This window comes from Lygodium microphyllum, chromosome 10 (genome assembly GCF_053477565.2).
Source record: "Lygodium microphyllum isolate KBCC chromosome 10, Lygodium_microphyllum_v1.1.10, whole genome shotgun sequence".
In the NCBI taxonomy this organism is placed as follows: Eukaryota; Viridiplantae; Streptophyta; class Polypodiopsida; order Schizaeales; family Lygodiaceae; genus Lygodium; species Lygodium microphyllum.
Window position 1 is genome coordinate 22,074,004 of NC_141144.1, and position 18,813 is coordinate 22,092,816.

Below are 18,813 nucleotides of genomic sequence, written 5' to 3' on the forward strand. Positions count from 1 at the left end.
GTTATGAGAGAAAATTCTGATCTTCCTTGCGAACATATCGAGGAAAACAGTTGTTGTCCTGTCCAAACAGCCTCTACAGTTGTCGCTAGCTTCCTGATGGCCTCTGCATTGCTATCGCCTACAATTTGTTGTTGTCACCTAGCTATGAGGAACCCCCTCTGGCTGTTGCCTACTGGATGGGCTCAGTTAGCTGGTCCAAATCACCCCCAACCTACTGGTGATTGCTACTAGAGCCTCTCCTCCTGTTCCTCCACCTCAAATGGACTCTCATCCTCTCTCCCAACCTTCCCTCACCTTTTCCCACTTACATGGGTAAGTTTTGCCAAGTGACAGACTTCCAAAAACAATTTCTAGCATTATCCAACTTTATTAAATTAATTTTCAAATACTAATTTGAAAAAATGATTTAATAATTCTTTATGCTCATAAAAATAATCTGACTAGACAACAATTAAATTGGCTAGGCCAATTTATCACCAAAAATAACTTTTGGATATCCATGAATGACCAAAAAGAAAAAATAAGCTCATTTGACTATCTTTTTTCATATGTGTTTAATGTAGGGAGTGCTAAAACCAAGGCTTCAAAGTTTAGTCCACATGTAGGTTGATTGTAAACTTACTTTTAAGATCCTAGGCATTCAATTACACAAGAGGATCTTAACATACCTCATCCAATGCACATCTGCAAGTGTGTCCACCACTATCCCATGTACATCTATCTAAATCTTAATGGCCCAGCACTTGAAATTTTCTCCAACACACTCACTCCCTACAATGTGGCCCCTTTGGTTATGTGGAATTTTGACAATTATTTTAGTATAAATTAAAAGTAGTGAAATGCTTATAGCCTACACATAACACGAACTTGTTATATTAATGCATCATAACTCATGTTTTTCCTTGAAGGGGCCAACTTCAAGGCTTGAGTCAACAAAAGTATATCTCAATACAAACCTAAATACCACACAAAATAAAAATAAAAGCCACTCACATGTATGAATACTTGCTCAATCACAACACTATCGAGATTTTTTTCCCAAGAAAAGAAAATTCTCTCAAAAACAATTCAAAGAAAATCCCCCCAAGGTAAAATACAAAAGTACAAGGAACTCTTCAAAGAGTAGATAAGTACATAAAAATACAATGGTTGTGTGAACAACGAATCTGGTGGGATATAATGCCAAGCCATCTAAGGGACACTATGAAGCAAGGTGACTGAGTCCTAGGTCTACAAGAAGGTGCATCTCCTCTTCCTCATCCTTTGAGAGATGTCCTACATCCTCTCCCATCTTCCACAGAGAGTGTGGATGATATCTATCCAAATCCTTGAAAGAGTCTCCATTGTGGATACATCTTGAAGATCTATATAGCATGGCTGCACCTCGCATTACAAATGTACCGAGCTATGATACTACCAATCAGCTCCTGTCAATGACAATGTCCCTTGGTCCATTGTACTTGCAAGTAATCTAGAGTGGGGATCCTACTCAAATGTTGTCCAATGCTGAGGAAAGAAAGGCTCCCCTACAAATCCTCATAGCTATATCTTAGGCCTCTATCTATGATCTAAGCTGCAAACCCCCGACTCGTGACCGTCGTCTCTGCTGGGCTCTGGAATATCATCCCAAGGGCTCTCCTCCATACCTCCTAAGCACTAGGACAGTCCCATAGGCAATACCTTTGTGTCTCCTCTAGCTCATCGCATCTCATCCACGCCACTGGGTCCTTGCTGTATCCAAGCCAAGTGCCAACCGCTAAGCTCCTATGGAGCTAATAGCCATAGAAAGAAGGGTACCTTCCTAGACCTAAAGTTGTCATGTAGCATCCTCCAAAAATCTAATAAGAACTAGTTTGAGATGCCATATCTATGCCAATAGAAGGTGCCTACTGGCTATGCTTTGATCCTACTCATCAAAATCCTCCTCCCCAACCTAGTAGTGTAGCCAAAGAGCCATGTCGCATGGTCTACCAAGGAATGGATGCCTCCACACCCACTCACGGATCCCACTGTAATGTCTAGAGAGGCCTCCTCTATTAGACGAATACCTTCATCCATCTAACAAGCAAGTGGTTAGGTTTGGGTCAATGGGTTTGGGTCCATGTACCACTTGTTTTTGCAATGTGCCACGACTATGATTCTCTATCTAGAATCTAATGCACTTTGTATAGTCCAAGTCCTCTCACTGGAAGTGACCATCCTCCTCAATCATAAAAGTGAACGTCGTGTCTCTTCTTGTCATTGTGACCACTAGAAGCAAGTCCCCTCTGGAGAAGAGCCCACCAACCCAAGTCTAAGAAGTGTCTATATCTGTCCACCAATCAGGAGGAACTCCCTCTGTCATGCCCTCAATCATAGCTCTAACTTCCCTGAGACACTGTAATCTCTGCCTTTAAATCTCTTGCAGTAGCTTCTAAAATGTAAATCAGTCTCCCACTGAGGGTAATCTCTGCCTCTAAATCTCCTGCAATAACCCCTAAAATGCAAATCAGTCTCCCATTGAGACAGCAACCTATACATAGAACCTCCCCCAAGATGGGACAGTCCTCTATCCAAGTGTGCAATGAGCTTAGCCAATAAGGCTTTGCTCTAGCTATCTAGGTCTATGATCCCCAATCCTCCTCTAGATTTGGGATATATGATGACATCCCAAGCCACCTTTGCTCTAGCTGAGCTCCCATCTCCTCCTAACTAAATAAACTTTCTGATAAGGCGCTTCACCTCACAAATGCATGACCTGCTGGAGAATGCCCAACACGAAGTGACGTACCACATGTTCGCAGGAAGAACCTAGTTGCAACCACCACTCCCCCTACTAGTGAGAGCCTTGCCGAGCTCCAATAAGCTTCAGTTTAGTGCTCGAACAAATAGGTGTCAACCATTGCTTCAAGGTAACGCCAATCCCCACATGATATCAAAATATCTCACCACAATCCCATAGGAAAACCTAGTGAAATCCCCATGCAATCGCCATTCCAACTGCCTAGTGTCACATACCCAAAATCCATCCTTGCATTTATCATGATTAGGAAACTCCTATAGCCATTGTTGTTTAGCTACTAATAAGCCATCACTTGAACATTTCACCAACCTGTCACATCCTAATGATCATTTCACAAACATGTCATCATCCTCTAATCTCACATGAGATGCAAAGTCCCACAAAAACCCCTTCGTATGGCATGCATAAGTCATATCATGGTGTACTACTACTTCTTAGGTTTACGGCTTCTGATTCATAGTAGGGTTAGGGCCGAACAAAATGTATTATCAATTTCCAAACCCTACTCCATACATAGTAACACCCATTGCTACACAGTCACAAAATAACTCTTTAATTCCACCATAGAGCATAGTGAAAGGTGAGAAGGATCGAAGCTTGCACGCGAGCTATGGCGGGAGAGCAAGAGCAAGAAAGAGAGAGACTAGAAATGGGAACTCCAACAGTCACAATGTGTGATCGGGCCTTCCTTTATTCAAACTGTCACTAAAAGAATAAAGAATAAAGTGACGTGACGGGCGCCCGCCACCTGCAGTGTGCAGTGGCGGGTACTGTCAGTGTAGTAATACACGGGGCGGCACGGCGGAGGCGCCTTTACCCCCAACAACCTCCCACTTAAAGGCGAATCTGCCCTAGTGAGAGAGAAAAGAAAAAGAAAAGACAGTACAAATGTACATAGGTGAGGAAAGGTGACATCTCATCCAACGCCCATCAACCTCCTGAGGAAGGCAAAGCGCTCAGTAGTGAGGCTCTTCGTGAGCAAATCTGCAGGATTCTCGTCAGTGGAGATCTTGACAAGGTCAACAGACCTGTCCTCCACGACACCACGTATGAAGTGATACCTCACCTCAATGTGTTTCGTCTTCGCATGGAAGACCGGATTCTTAGCCAACTGAATGGCACTCATAGAATCCGAATGCAGTGTAGGTGTAGCATCAATCCCAAGGTCAGCAACTAGACGGCCTAACCATATGGCCTCCTTGCAAGCCTCAGTGGCTGCAACATACTCGGCCTCAGTGGTAGACAAAGCCGTACACTTCTGAACCCTGGACATCCAAGAGATAGCCCCTCCAGCATAGGTGAATACATAGCCAGAAGTGGACTTCCTACTATCTGCATGTCCTGCATAATCGGAGTCAGTGTACCCCACGACCCCTGTATCCTGGCTGCCATAGCAAATACACATATCTGCTGTGCCCTTCAGGTACCTCATGATACCCTTCACGGCATCCCAATGTCTGCTGCCAGGTGTAGCCATATAGCGTGCCACAACACCAACTGCATGTGCAATATCTGGACGAGTGGCTATCATGGCATACATCAAACTGCCCACGGCTGATGCATAAGGGATCTTAGCCATCTCGGCCCTCTGCTCATCTGTCTGCGGACAATCGGCCTGTGATACCTTCACATAAGAAGGTAATGGACAGCCAATAGGCTTTACGTCCTGCATGCGGAAGCGCTCGAGGACTTTATGAATGTACTCCCGCTGTGAGAGATACAAAAGTCCCTGATGCCTATCGCGCTTAATGCGCATCCCAAGTATATGTGAGGCCTGTCCCAAATCCTTCATCTCAAAGCTCTTCTTTAGCTGAGATTTAAGAGCATCTAGCTCATCATGAGCTTTCCCTACTATCAGCATATCATCAACATAGAGTACCAAGATAAGCAAACTGCCATCACGGGCTTTCTTCGTGTAAAGACACGGATCCATAGCACTCCTGCTGTAGCCCTGTGACTGCATAAAGGCATCAAACTTATGATACCATTCCCTAGGTGCCTGCTTCAAGCCATACAAGCTCTTCTTCAACTTGCACACTAGGTGCTCCCTGCCAGGTTCTGCAAAGCCCTTAGGCTGATCCATATAGATCTCATCATGCAAGTCCCCATGTATAAAAGCCGTCTTGACATCCATCTGATATAGATCTAAGTCAAGCTGTGCAACCAAAGCCAAGACTAAGCGCAGGGTGGTCATCTTAACCACAGGAGAGAAGACCTCATCAAAGTCCATACCATGTTCCTGCTTAAAACCCTTTGCTACCAATCTAGCCTTGTATGCCGGCTTGGGGTGTCCAGGGGTACTTTTCAGCTTGTACACCCACTTGCATGGCAAAGCCTTCTTGCCCTTAGGCAAGGCAACCAAATCCCAAGTCTCATTCTTATGCAGGGAGTCTATCTCAGACTGCATAGCCCTCTCCCAGGAGTGACTGTCACCCCTGCGCATAGCCTCATCATAAGTGAAAGGCTCTCCTGCATCTGTAACCAAAACATAATGCATAGAGGGCTGAAATCTGTCAGGTGGACGTCTATCTCTAGCAGACCGTCTCACCGCAGGCTCTGCTGCCTGTCTAACTACCTGTCCAACATCCTGGCCCTGTGGAGGAACTGCTGCAGACTGTACTACTGGCTGTGCTGGAGCTTTAGGCTCCTCCTGAAAGATCACTCTGCGGATCTCAACCACCTTCTCAGGCTGCCTGTGCATCTTGTCTTCATGGAAGATGACATCATGGCTGCGTACTATTTTCCGCGCCTGCGGATCCCATAGGCGATAGCCCATCTCTCCTGACTCACCATAGCCAAGGAATATGCATTTAATGCTCTTTGGATCCAATTTACTCATCTTGTCCTTGGGCACATGGCAGAATGCCTCACATCCAAAGACACGGAGATGCGCATAAGAGGGTGGCTTACCAGCCCAAACTTCCTCTGCAACCTGGAAATCCAATCCACTGGAAGGCGATCGGTTTATGACATGCACTGCCGTACTAACTGCCTCAGCCCAAAAACTCTGGGGTAGGCCTGCATGGCTAAGCATAGAGCGCACACGCTCCTGAATAGTCCTGTTCATGCGCTCAGCCAAACCATTTTGGGGTGGGGTGTAAGGGGTGGTCAACTGACGCTTAATACCCCTGTCATCACAAAACTGCTCAAAAGCATGCGAGACATATTCTCCCCCATTATCTGTCCTAAGGCATTTCAGCCTATACCCAGTCTGGTTCTCAACAAGAGCAAGCCATCTCTGAAAAACTGCCAAGACATCGGACTTCTGCTTTATGGGATAAGCCCACACTTTCCTAGAAAAATCATCAATGAAGGTAACGAAGTACTTCGCGCCACCCATAGACATGCAAGGCATAGGCCCACAAACATCGGAATGCACCAATGCCAAGGGCTCACTCATGCGTGGCCTACCCGATTTCTTATGCGTAGACCTATTCTGCTTACCATAAAGACAATGATCACACGAGTCAAAACGTGCATAGTCCAAAGGCGGAAGATACTGCAAACCAGATAACATTTTCATTCCCTTCAAAGACATATGCCCCAAACGGGCATGCCAAAGTGATACATGTGGGATAGAACCCACTGCCAAAACATGATCAACTGAGGACCCAGATACAACAAGAGGATAGAGGCTGCCAGCCTTGGCGCCTCTAGCAAGCACAAGTCTGCCTTTGGTAATTTTCCAGGCAGAATCCCCAAAACAGACATGAAACCCTGCATCATCCAACTGTCCTGCAGACATAAGACTGCGCGTAAGCGCAGGTACATGACGTACATCCCTAAGCAAAAATGAACTGCCAGTGGAAAACTGCAACTGAATATCACCCATGCCCACAATATCAAGAGACCTGTCATCTCCAAGTCTGACTGATCCAGATACAGTACGGTAAGAGTGAAACCACTCACGGTAAGGCGTCACATGGAAGGACGCACCTGAATCCAATAACCAGCACTGTGCATACATACTAGGTGTCTCAGTCAAGTGTGAAGCATCAGAAGAACTAGCTGCAAGTATAAACTCATCACCACCATCGGACTCCTCAGTCTGCGTGACATTAATTTCCTCAATCTTGACGTTGGACTTCGCAGGTACTATGCTGCGATCAGAGGACTTCTCCTGCACTTTATCTTTCCCCTTATCCTTGCGCTTCTCATTGCGCAACTCATGACACTGTGGTCTAATATGGCCCTTTTTTCCACAATGATGACAAGTGACATTTGCATTGCGTCCACGCGACTTACTACGCGACTTGCCACCACGAGATTTAGACCGACCCTTCTGCGAGTCACGGCCTCGGCCATTACCACGGTCATACCTGTCATTCCTGCCTCTAACTGTCAAAGCATGACTACCACGAGAGGCATCCAAGTTTTTGCGATTCACCTCTTCCTGAAGAAGAGCACTCTCAACATCTGCCAATTTTAGAGTAGCACTAGAGGCACAAAGAGCAGTGCGGAATACATCCCATGACTCATTCAGAGTTCCAAGCAAGAAAAGAGGAGTTACTTCCTCTCCAAAGGTGATATCCTGCGAAGTCAGGTTCTTCAGTATAGCATGGAACTGGCTCAAGTGAGCAGACATAGTTGCATTATCCTTCATACGCAGATCCATAAGCTGCTTCAACCAATACATCTGACTCGCCGGACTTTTCTTATCATAAAGATTCTTGACCTTATTCCATAGATCCCATGCACTCTGTGCTTCCTCAAATACATTATAATGTACCTGTTCAGTGAGAGACAATACAATCGTGGACTTGCATAGCTCATCAAGTTCAAGCCAGTCGTCAATGTCCATAGTTTCAGGCTGCTCCCCACTCAACCGAAGTGGCTTAATCTGAGATTTCTGCACCAAAACCTGCCATATTTGACTCTTCCAGTAAGAGTAGTTGGTACCATCCAACTTTGTAATGTTAAAGATGGCACTATCATGCGAAGATGACGCCATTATGCAGGCTGGAAATGCCCAAACAGTCCAAAACTGCTTGCTGTTTTACTGCAGAAACTGCCCAAAAATGACCAAAACGGGGTCCAAAGGGTGAGCAAAGTGTGCCAAAAGTTGCTGCCCACTTAGTACTAGGTGCGGTACACCAAATCAGGATATTTCAGCATGAAAAGTACACCTCAGTCCACCAATAACTGCTTGCTGTAATAAATTGCAGGTATGCAGTCTAGAGAGCAAACTGTCCCAAAATAGGATCCAATGTCAAGCAAACAATGCTAGGTCCAAAGCCGGTATGAAATGGACATAAGCAAGGCCAATGACAGTGAAAAGAATATGAGCTCAACACCAAGCATGTCAAAATAACATCTGCCAGTGAAAGGCACACCACCAGACACTCTAGGCAAAGTGTTCCTGTAACTGCCAAAACCTGACACAAATAGGTATGTGCTCAAAGAGAAAGATCCAAATATGAGACTCAGCTCATAAGCATCCTGTGAACCAAGAGTGCATCAATGCATATCCATAAAGATCGGAGTATGATCCCAAAGTCTCAATGTGTATGTAGCTGCTCAAGACATAAACTGCTCCAAATACATGTAAGTGCTCCAATAGCATGCAACTGTCAAAGGTCAAGAAAGCATGTAAAATGCTCCCACTGGCACAAAAGGCGTACAAAGCGAGCTCAGAAGCTCAAACAACCCAAGAGAAAGCACCAGTGATAAGTGACCATGTCAATGCATCAAGCGCATCCGAGAGAGCATGACATACATGAAGCACCGGTCGTATTAACCATGAAGCAATACATAAGCCCAAATAAGCTCTCGGTCAACTCAATGGCATCCAAATAGCAACCAAGATCAGTGATCAAGTAAGCCGGGAATGCTCAAATACATCCAAATCCAAGCTCCAAATGTCGGTATCGCATACACGAACCAAATAGCATATGTCACGAACCAAAGCATGTAATGCAAAAGCCTAACTGTCAAGCAGAGACATGAGGCATAGGCGGTCCACGAGCATGCCGAGTCGGTCCAAATGCCAGTGAAGACGGAGCTAATGCGAAGCTCAAAAGCATCCCATAATCTCATACATATGCTCCAAGTCGTCCCCAAATGTCAGAGATATCATGCCAAAGCTCAAAGTATACATCCGGTATCGGTAGGTAAGTGCCAAAGCATGTAAAGTACCTTCAGCCCACTGTTATTCCAGCATGTATTTACTGTTCTAAACAGTAGATTTCAGCCCCAAATTCAAGCCAAAATCATGGTCAAACCAAATGCATACATCCCCAATACATCCGGGTAGGAAGTAGACCGCATACGGACATCAAACAAGGTAACCGGAGTAGAGTATAAGCATTAAATGCCAATGCCAAGTGTGGCTGCCCTATTTCCAGCACTGTATAACAGTAAATAACAGTCCCAAATCAGCCAATATTTCAAGCCAAAATCATGGCATAATCATGTGCATACATTCCCAAGGCACTAGGCATCATGTAGACCGCATACGGGCATCAAATAGCACAACCGGAATGGAGTATAAGCAACAAATGCTAATGCCAATGGTGCTGCCCTGTTTTCAGCCTGTTATGACAGTTTATGACAGTCCCAAATCTGAAGAAATCAGCCCCGAAAGATCAAGACCAATGCCCAAAGCTTTAATGACATCAAACATGAAGTCTATAGCCCTCTTGATCAAGGTAGAGAGCAAGAAGCAATGGCCAAGTGTGGAGCTGAAGTAGATGAGTGCTCACAGTCTGGAAAAAATGATGCAATCTGCCCTGTTGGTGCTGAACTTGCTGCTGCTCCACATGGGCTGAAAAGGGGGTAATGGGGGGCTCAATGATGGCCCAAGGTAGGCACATACCAAGCCATGAAGGCCCAATGCAAAGGGGAGGGAAGATATGAGCTACGGAGCTCAAGAAGAGTGGCTGCCCTTTGTTCCTGCCCTGTTTCAATCTGAGAATACACTCAAATGCCTGCAAATGCTGAAGCAATACCTCAAGGGCAAGGCCCTGATGAAGCTCAAGAAGGCCAGGATGGAGCTCGGGAAGCCGGGGAGAGTCGGGAGCTCAAGAGGTCGGCTATGGCTGCCGGGATGGAGACCCAATGCGTGAAGCGAGTCGATGCGAAGGTCGGGAAGCACCGAGTCGAGCTCGAGCAAGAGAATGCCAAGCTCTGATACCAGTTGAAAGGTGAGAAGGATCGAAGCTTGCACGCGAGCTATGGCGGGAGAGCAAGAGCAAGAAAGAGAGAGACTAGAAATGGGAACTCCAACAGTCACAATGTGTGACCGGGCCTTCCTTTATTCAAACTGTCACTAAAAGAATAAATAATAAAGTGACGTGACGGGCGCCCGCCACCTGCAGTGCGCAGTGGCGGGTACTGTCAGTGTAGTAATACACGGGGCGGCACGGCGGAGGCGCCTTTACCCCCAACACATAGTAGATTGCAACATCTCATGCTCCCCAGCCTGAATATATAAGAGCTTCACTTGAATCTTTTGTAACTTCTTTTGTGAATTTCATGTTGAGACTTTGCCTTTGATAGAATGCATCCTATTGACACCAAAAATCATCAAGATGCTCAAAATGGCTTCAAAGTTCAAAGTTTAATGCAAGGGAGCATATCCTCACAGCTAGGGAAATATGCCTGACAGAATAGGGAACTGGGCCCATGGAAATAACTTGACTGATGAAACTCAGCAATCTTCACAAATGTAGAAGCAAATGATAAAGCAATTTTTCAACATTTGGTCAAGTCCCCTGGGAGATAGACCTATTTTCTGCCTAGTTATGGCTTCTCCAGGCATAGTGACACATCACCTCAAAACAGATAATATTCTATGTGATATAATCCCCACCTCATGATTATGAATATGGGAAACGAGAAATACCATTGTCATTCTCTATTAGCTTGAAATTGTGATAGCAAACACTAATTCTAGTCCTCTATTCCCTTCCACTTATAATGAAGCTCTATTTTCTGAAAGAATTGTACCTTTAAATGTTCAGTTTGTAAGATTTCAGCATGCTGCAGCTTCTCCAATTCCATGGTTTTCTCCAAGAGTAATGCTTTATCTTCTAAAAGCCTGATACTTTCTAGCATTTTGGCCTGCAATGTAAACTAAAGAAAGTCCATCAGTAAGTACAAAGACCAACTCCATTACCTGCACCTAAAGGCCATCTGTATTTGAAGTTAAAAAAATCCTAAGACAATGGTCAAAGGGTGTACACGTTCAGAAGCATAGCCAGTTATTGCTTGCTCGGTCGTAGTTGCAAGTTGCTTCTGATATAATGCTGTTTGTTCTAATCGTTCCAATTCAACTGCATGTAGCTAAAAAAAGGAATTATCATCATTATTTGTAGAAGTCTAAGAAGTCTAATGAGTCTAACAGCTTCATTAACATAACCAGGCATCACCACATAGAAACTAAGACGGCACCAGTTATTCTACATCTATGTGATTTCTTGTCAGGTCCATGGCAGCCTACCTTTTTAGCTTTAGAGAGCTGCTTCATGAGCTTCTCTATCTCGCTCTGTTTCAGATCAACTCCTCAATCAAAGAAAATGACAAAATAAGTAAGCCAGTAACTAACAATTTGGTGTTCCTTTATGAGAGGTAAGGATTGCAATGTGCCAGTGTAAAGCAATAGGTTGAAATGCAAACGCATCCACCAAATCAGCAGCACCTGTTTTAACTTCAACTCCATATTTACTGCGGTTAGATGATTTGAAACTTGCTGATGTGCATCCTGCAACCAGAACTTTCTGAAACAGGTTCAGTTGGTTGCTCTTTTTCAAACAAGGTGGCCTTCAATAACAGATAATGTACCTTTTCTTGCATCCATTTCTCTTCAGCACTTAGTACCAATGTCCTGTGTTTTTGCATTTCCTGCAGCTCTGAAATACAATTAATGCGGCATTATACTCAACGACACAGAAACAGCTATGGATTACTAACCCTTAGAGCATTCTCTCTTGCTTGACATTCTGCCGCAAGCCTGGATCTGAGACTGTTGATCTGCAAATGGTAAGATTAATATTTAGTTCATGATAGCCTACTAAATCAAAATATTGTAAAGAAACTCTTAGCATTGTATACTTACCTCCTCCATGTAAAATTGTTCATGTTCACGCAGTGTTGCATCCATTCTATCTATTAAGCTGTGATTGTAGTCCCCATCCTTTCGAGCTCTATCTGGCAAAAATCTCTCTCTTCTTTTCTTTCATAACTCTCTCTCTCTCTCTCTCTCTCTCAGAGAAAATCAGAATCGGAGGGCTCCCCCCAGGTCAGGACAGTACAACATTGCATCAGAATTAGGGTAACGAGGCCAATAAAGTGATGGCTTCCTGTACCATGCCAATGCACCTCTTTTGAGAAAGACATCAAAGCCAGTGAAGAAACAAAAATTCAAAGATACAACTGGAAAAGAGAGAACATTCATCAACATCGTGCTGCCACAAAGCCCGTCCTACTGGGGAAGATATGAATTGCTTTGATCTCATTTCCTGCAACCAGATAGGTAGTCGAAATAATTTCCCCACCTCAACTTACTCTTCTGAACCTCTCCACAAAAGGATATTCCCAAATCTTAGCTACAGAAAATTTTCGACAAGGCACCAGTTAGGTGCCACTACACTGGCCCTCTTACCCTAGAGGGGGATTTCATCCTTGAAACAGATGTATTGAAGGAACAATTGAGTAAAGTAGTCCCATCTGCAAACTTGGGGGAGCCCATTGCTATTATACCCAAAGGCACACATGCAGGAGTAATGTATATGGACATGATAGAGAAAATAGCATCTATGAAGCAAACAAAGTCTCTCCAAGGAATGTAGGTATGCATAGCAAACAAGCTGATCTCCACTCCAACTAAAGAATTGACCAGCAGAATTGACTAAAGTTAGAGAGGCAAGGAAGAACAGCAACTGGGCAGTTTACAAAGGAGGAAAAGCAATCATTACTAATTAGAGACTTCTATACCCCCACCTCTCAAGAAATGAATCTATAAGAGATAACAGCTATCTTCTATACAAGTGTAATGTTGTTTGGTAACACTCTTATGAGTCATAAGAGTACAGTAGTACCATTTTATCCCATTTTTGTTTTTGTTTTTGTATTGCTTGTATGCCAAGATGCCCAAAGTGGATTGTAACAATGGATGTATCTGATTAGTCCTATAGGCCAATTTTGATCTCCCAAGGACATTAATATGATCTCTTTTTTTTTCGTAAAATTAATATGATCTCTCTCTCTCTCTCTCTCTCTCTCTCTCTCTCTCTCTCTCTCTGTGGTGATGGAGAACCAAGAATCTGATCATGATTACAAAGACACACCAAAGCCCTCAGAGGGGCTGCCTAAAGTGCACGGACACGTGTGGAAATCCACATATAGAGGCAGTATGAAACATCAAGGTACCACAACAAGGATCAAGAGTAGCAGTATTGATCACACAAGAGCTACACGACCAAGTAGGCTTCATAGCACATGATCCTGACACTTGATACATATCAATCAAGGTGGAGATCTCACAAGGTCGGATGCTATACATCACTGTATGTTACTTCCCTCCAATAGGATTGAGATATGCCACTATGGAGATATACCAACAAGAGCAATAGGGAGATGGAGGAGAAAATGGAGAGTCCAAGTCATGAGGACATGTATTTTTGAAACCTAACTTAATATGTGGATTAATTTTTAGTCACATGGTTAAGTAAATGTTGCACATGTGAAGTGTAATTAGGGTTAGAGTAAATTTACGAGCCCAAGACCCAAGGAAATCACAAGATGTCAAAGGCAAAAGTTGCTTTAAGTTATACTGCACAAGTACTTGGTGGTATCTAGTGCCAGTTGTTGGCCTAAGTCATTCATTTGGCCATAAGTGTCAATTGGTGACACTAGAGAAGTGGTGATTAATGGTTAATCACATGGTTAAGTAAATGTTGCGCATGTGAAATGTAACTAGGGTTAGAGTAAATTTACGAGCCCAAGACCCAAGGAAATCACAGGATGTCAAAGGCAAAAGTTGCTTTAAGTTATACTGCACAAGTACTTGGTGGTATCTAGTGCCAGTTGTTGGCCTAAGTCATTCATTTGGCCATAAGTGTCAGTTGTTGGTGACACTAGAGAAGTGACGTTTAATGGTAGCTAATGTCAATCTGATGGTCAAAGATGGCGTAGACACACTCGAGAACGTAAGTTGCCTAGCCAATTTAACTATTGACTGACCAAATTATTTTTCAGAGCACCGAAATAATTATTATATTAATTTTCAGTATTTAAAGATTGAAAAGTAATATTTAATTATAGATACTCTTGGAAAAACCATTTGGAAAGAATGCCACTTGTCAAAAATGCCCATGCAAGACTGAAAAATATCTTTAGAGGCCGGAGAGAGGCATTTTAGTGGAAGGAGATGCTGCTAGTCTGATCTGCAGCCATTGGAGGGCCTTCTAAGGTAGCTAGGGGTAAGAGAAGACCAATCAACAACAAATGACAGCATCTACAAGCTATTGAGACAGGGCAACAGCAGTAAATGATTGATTTTCTTCAATTCTTTGCATCTACAAGCTATTGAGACAAAGAACACCAGTAAATGACAGATTTTCTTCAGTTCTTCGTGAAGGAAGTCTGAATTTTCTCTTTCCTCAGCATTCTCCCTCATCTCCCAGCTTTTCAATAGCCTTGCTCTGAAGATTACAGTATTGAGATCACCAGAGGCTGAGAAATTTCAGATTTCTCTGTTGTAAACCCTAATCTACAGCAGCAGAAATTAGGGTTTAGCAATAGCCTTGGAAAGCATGCCAAAAATTGGAAGCTCCAAGACATGGATTCAATAGGGCTGAAGTTGTTTTTAGTCAAACTCAAGTGGAGGGACCAGCAAATCAATGAATTTGGGGCATTTTCCATCTCCATCAAAGCGGGTGAAGGCCAATTGACTGCCCGAATCAAGGGGCAAATCAAATTAAAGACTTGCTGGTCATTTTGGACAGCAAGGGAAGTCGGAATACCAAAAGGGATTGGGAGAATTCCATTGTAAATCAACTTCTTCTTCAATTAAGTTAAATAAATACCGAAAGGGGCGCCAGTTTTGGGGTCCACTCTCCAAGATTGTAAGTTAATTTACATTTCTCAGTTTTGTAATAAATGTTACTCCTGTAACTAAGTTATAATTGGGGAATTACCACCCATCCACAGAAGGAAGGCTGATTTCAGTCCACATTTACAGATCTATTAGATAAGATCAAACACTTCTCTAGGTTGGAAGAGATGCTTTTGGTGGGGGATTTTAACACCAAGACATGGAGTAGTTAGTGTGACACGTATGATTGTCAATGCCTCAAGCATTCCATCATCCAGGAAATTAGCTGAGGCAGTAAAAACATTTTTCCCATGAGAGACTATCTTTGAGGTGGATGGTTTGACAACATTCTTTGAAGTCAAACAGAGATACCTTCTATCTCAAGGGGGAAATTTTTGTCCTATTTATCAAAGGCAAGGTGTGAAGGTGGATCACAGCGTCGATCTGCCCGAGGCTTCAAACTATAAGGTGACTTTGATCCAGAAGGCCCTTTGTCGTCATTCATAATTTGCTCTATAGAGGGCTTGTCCTTCCAATATACATATGCTCAAATGAAATCCTGAGCACCCACTGATGTGCCAACATGTTGTACAGCATCATGTTTTTTTACTTTTTAGTTGTGCACATGTATCCAACCATGCTCAACATCAGGCAACCATGAAAGTGGTTGCTTACCTTTATCTAAGTCCCACTCAATAGGATGAGCATCCATGCCAAAACCATCATGAAACATGCTGTCATGCCAGTATCAATATATAAGTCAGTGCGGCCCTCCAACTTATCAGGGCATTTAGCCATAAAGTGTTCCAATTTTCCACAAGAGAAGCAATAACCAGCAAACGTCCCCACTAGAGACAAATGTCAAAGGATGAAAACCTATAGAATTGATGCACAACAAATTAGGCCTCTTTCATGTTGTGTCCTAAAGCATATACAAGCAGTTGCAGTTAGCTGCCTGAATACTTGGAGGAACGAAGATCATGCCTATGGCAGCCACGGCATCCTTCACAATGACCAGTAAACAGCCAGGCAGCCCTCAACCTCTACCCAAATGGGACATTCCTACTTGAGCAATGGCTGGAAATCTGCCATAGGCTGCCAAGGAATCACATGAACGAGTTGCCAACCAAAGAACCAAGGCAGTTTACCCAAGAGAGTTTCACTATTATGAGCGGATTTCAACATGGCTTCATATAAGCATCAAGGTCCCACAAATATTTCTTCCACGCAATCCTCTTGCAAAACAATTTGCAGCCACTAATGAAACCAGGAGAGCATGGGGATTCTACCAGAAAAAACCAGAATAACACCTTGCTTGAGAAGGCAAGAAAAAGAGAATGACACCTTCTCGGTATCCACATGCATATCCTCTCTCTCACTTGAAGTTTAAATTGATGGAATGAAGTATTTCCAACAGGCCTTCTAGCCATCCAAGCAGAATCATAAACAAGTAGCAAATATTGATAAAGCCAAAAGGTGACAAAATACAATGCTATAGGGACAAGAGAAGGGGATCCTGAAGTGGGCACAACATGGGTAGTATGAACGATCTCAAGACATGGTCCTGGAGCAGCCACCTCTCCAAGTATCAGACCAACCTAAACCATAGAAGTAATATGCCATAATTGCAATCGTCGCACACAACCTACATGTCTACAAATGCCCAAGGCCGAGTCAAAAATGAAAGCATTGCGAGTTCGCCAAATGTGCCAAAGACTTGTTGTGACATTATTGTGACATTAAAAGTGATATTTAATGTAACGTTAAGGTCACAAATATTGAATGTGACATTAAAGTGACATTTAATGTGACATTAAGGTAAATCTAGGGAAACACGGACGAGGATGACCGTCCGGGCTCTTGGGCGCCCGAACGGGGTTAAGGGGAGCCTAGAGAGTAAGAGAGTCCAAGAATAGTAGGACTCACCTAAAGTGGACGGTTGGCAGAGGAAACGGGGAGAGAGTTGCCAGCACTTATCTAGGCGAGGTTGTGAGGAGAAACGAATCACTCGTACTCACAAATTAGGACTGTTTTTCTTCTGGTTTTCGTCGTCATCTTCTGAATCATCTGTCATTGGTATCAGAGCACGAAAGCATTAAGTGGCTTAATGATCAACCGGATTTACACGGGCGTAAAGCCAGATGGGCCGAACTCCTCCAAGAGTTCGACTATGAGATAAGATATAGAAAAGGAAAGTATAATATAGTAGCTGATGCACTCACCAGAATGCCCATCATTAATGAATTGAGTTTTACTCAGTTCACTTCCAACTTGCTTGAATCTTTAAAAGGGAAATGCCAGGTTGATCCGGCATATTCCAACATATGGGAAGCAATTAAAAATGGGGATCCAAATGAAAGTGCTTCTACTGAGGAAGGAATATCTGAGGATGTTCAACAAGGAAATGGAGCATCAGGGGTTGCTCAAACTCGATTCAAGTGGAAGAATTTTACCATTGATAATGGTTATTTACTCTACAAGGGTAGGGTATGTGTCCCGAAAGATACAGAAATAAGGCGCCAGATACTCTTTGAGTGTCATGATACCCCTAGTGCCGGACATCCAGGAGTTAATAAGACTTATAGTCTTATTAAAAGACAGTTCTATTGGCCTGGAATGAATAAGGCCGTCCTTGACTATGTGGTCAAATGTAATAAATGCCAGGTTAATAAAGCTGAAAGATTGAAAATGGGAGAACTTCTCCATCCACTAGAAATTCCTTCGGGAAAATGGGAGAGTATCTCCATGGACTTTATTGTTGCTTTACCTAGAACACAGAGGGGGCACGACTCTGTGTGGGTGATTGTGGATAGGTTAACCAAAATGGCTAGGTTCATTCCAACTTCAACTGATATTAAAACACCAGAATTGGCTAGATTGTTCGTAGAGAACATATACCGATTATATGGCCTTCCGGCAAATATAGTTTCTGATCGGGATAGAAAATTTGATAGCCAATTTTAGCGTGCGGTATTTAGGAAATTGGATACTAAACTTAGCATGAGTACGGCGGATCATCCGCAAACTGATGGGCAAACTGAAAGGGTTAACCAAATCCTTGAAGATATGCTTAGGGCATATGTAAGTAAAAGGCAAACTAATTGGGAAGAGTATTTACCGATAGCAGAGTTTGCATATAACAGTGCCAAGCACTCTTCCACTGGATATAGTCCATTTATGTTAATGTATGGGTTTCAGCCCGGAGCTCCTTTTGCAGTAGGACTACATAAGGAAAAGGTTCAGGCAGCTAAAGACTTTTTGGAGGATATGAATAGTATGTTAAAATTTGCTCAAGAAAATATTAAAAAGGCTCAAAATCGAGCTAGAGCATATGCAAATCCTCATTGAAGAGACATCTCCTTTGAAGAAGGAGAATTGGTCTATCTTAAGGTGCCTGAACAAACTAAAACTATGAAAAAGAGACAATGTCCAAAGCTTTCACCAAGGTTTTGTGGTCCTTTCATAATACTTAAAAAGGTGGGAGAATTGGCTTACAAGCTCCAACTACTTGCTGGTAGTAAAATACATCCAGTTTTTCATGCAAGTAAATTAAGGAAGAAGCTGGGTGATTTGGATAATTTAATCGTAAATGATGACATTGAGGAGCTATTCAATGACCAATCTAATCCACATGAACCAGAAAGAATATTAATTGTTCGTAATAGACGAACGAGGAATACTATTTATCAAGAATGTTTGGTTAAGTGGAAAGATTGTTCAGAAGAAAGCTCAACATGGGAGCGAGTAAGTACTTTAAAGAAAAGGTTTCCCGATTTACAGTTAGACCTTCCAAGTATCGTTTTCAAGGACGAAACCGATTCTTAAGGGGAAGGAAATGTGACATTAATGTGACATTAAAAGTAATATTTAATGTAACGTTAAGGTCACAAATATTGAATGTGACATTAAAGTGACATTTAATGTGACATTAAGGTAAATCTAGGGGAACACGCACGAGGATGACCGTCCGGGCTCTTGGGCGCCCGAACGGGGTTAA

General features: G+C 43.1%; 1 protein-coding gene and 1 long non-coding RNA gene across 8 annotated transcripts in view; one reads left to right on the forward strand and one right to left on the reverse strand.

Annotated features, from left to right (window-relative positions):
* LOC148029785 (uncharacterized) overlaps positions 1 to 18,813 on the reverse strand; it is a 64,827-nt gene that overhangs the window by 15,759 nt on the left and 30,255 nt on the right. For 3 of the 7 annotated variants that reach the window (XM_087686104.1, XM_087686105.1, XM_087686110.1), the window contains 7 exons: positions 11,838 to 11,929; positions 11,693 to 11,752; positions 11,564 to 11,623; positions 11,421 to 11,499; positions 11,223 to 11,284; positions 10,964 to 11,065; positions 10,730 to 10,855 (listed from right to left, as the gene is read on the reverse strand). In XM_087686104.1, coding sequence (XP_087542230.1) covers positions 10,730 to 10,855; positions 10,964 to 11,065; positions 11,223 to 11,284; positions 11,421 to 11,499; positions 11,564 to 11,623; positions 11,693 to 11,752; positions 11,838 to 11,929 — 581 coding nt within the window. The remainder of the gene's footprint in view (positions 1 to 10,729; positions 10,856 to 10,963; positions 11,066 to 11,222; positions 11,285 to 11,420; positions 11,500 to 11,563; positions 11,624 to 11,692; positions 11,753 to 11,837; positions 11,930 to 18,813) is intronic. The other 4 variants (XM_087686108.1, XM_087686106.1, XM_087686107.1 and 1 more) reach the window with 4 other exon arrangements.
* LOC148029786 (uncharacterized) overlaps positions 7,824 to 18,813 on the forward strand; it is a 40,948-nt gene continuing 29,958 nt past the window's right edge. The window contains exon 1 of the long non-coding RNA XR_015692101.1: positions 7,824 to 11,761. This is a non-coding gene — a long non-coding RNA (uncharacterized LOC148029786). The remainder of the gene's footprint in view (positions 11,762 to 18,813) is intronic.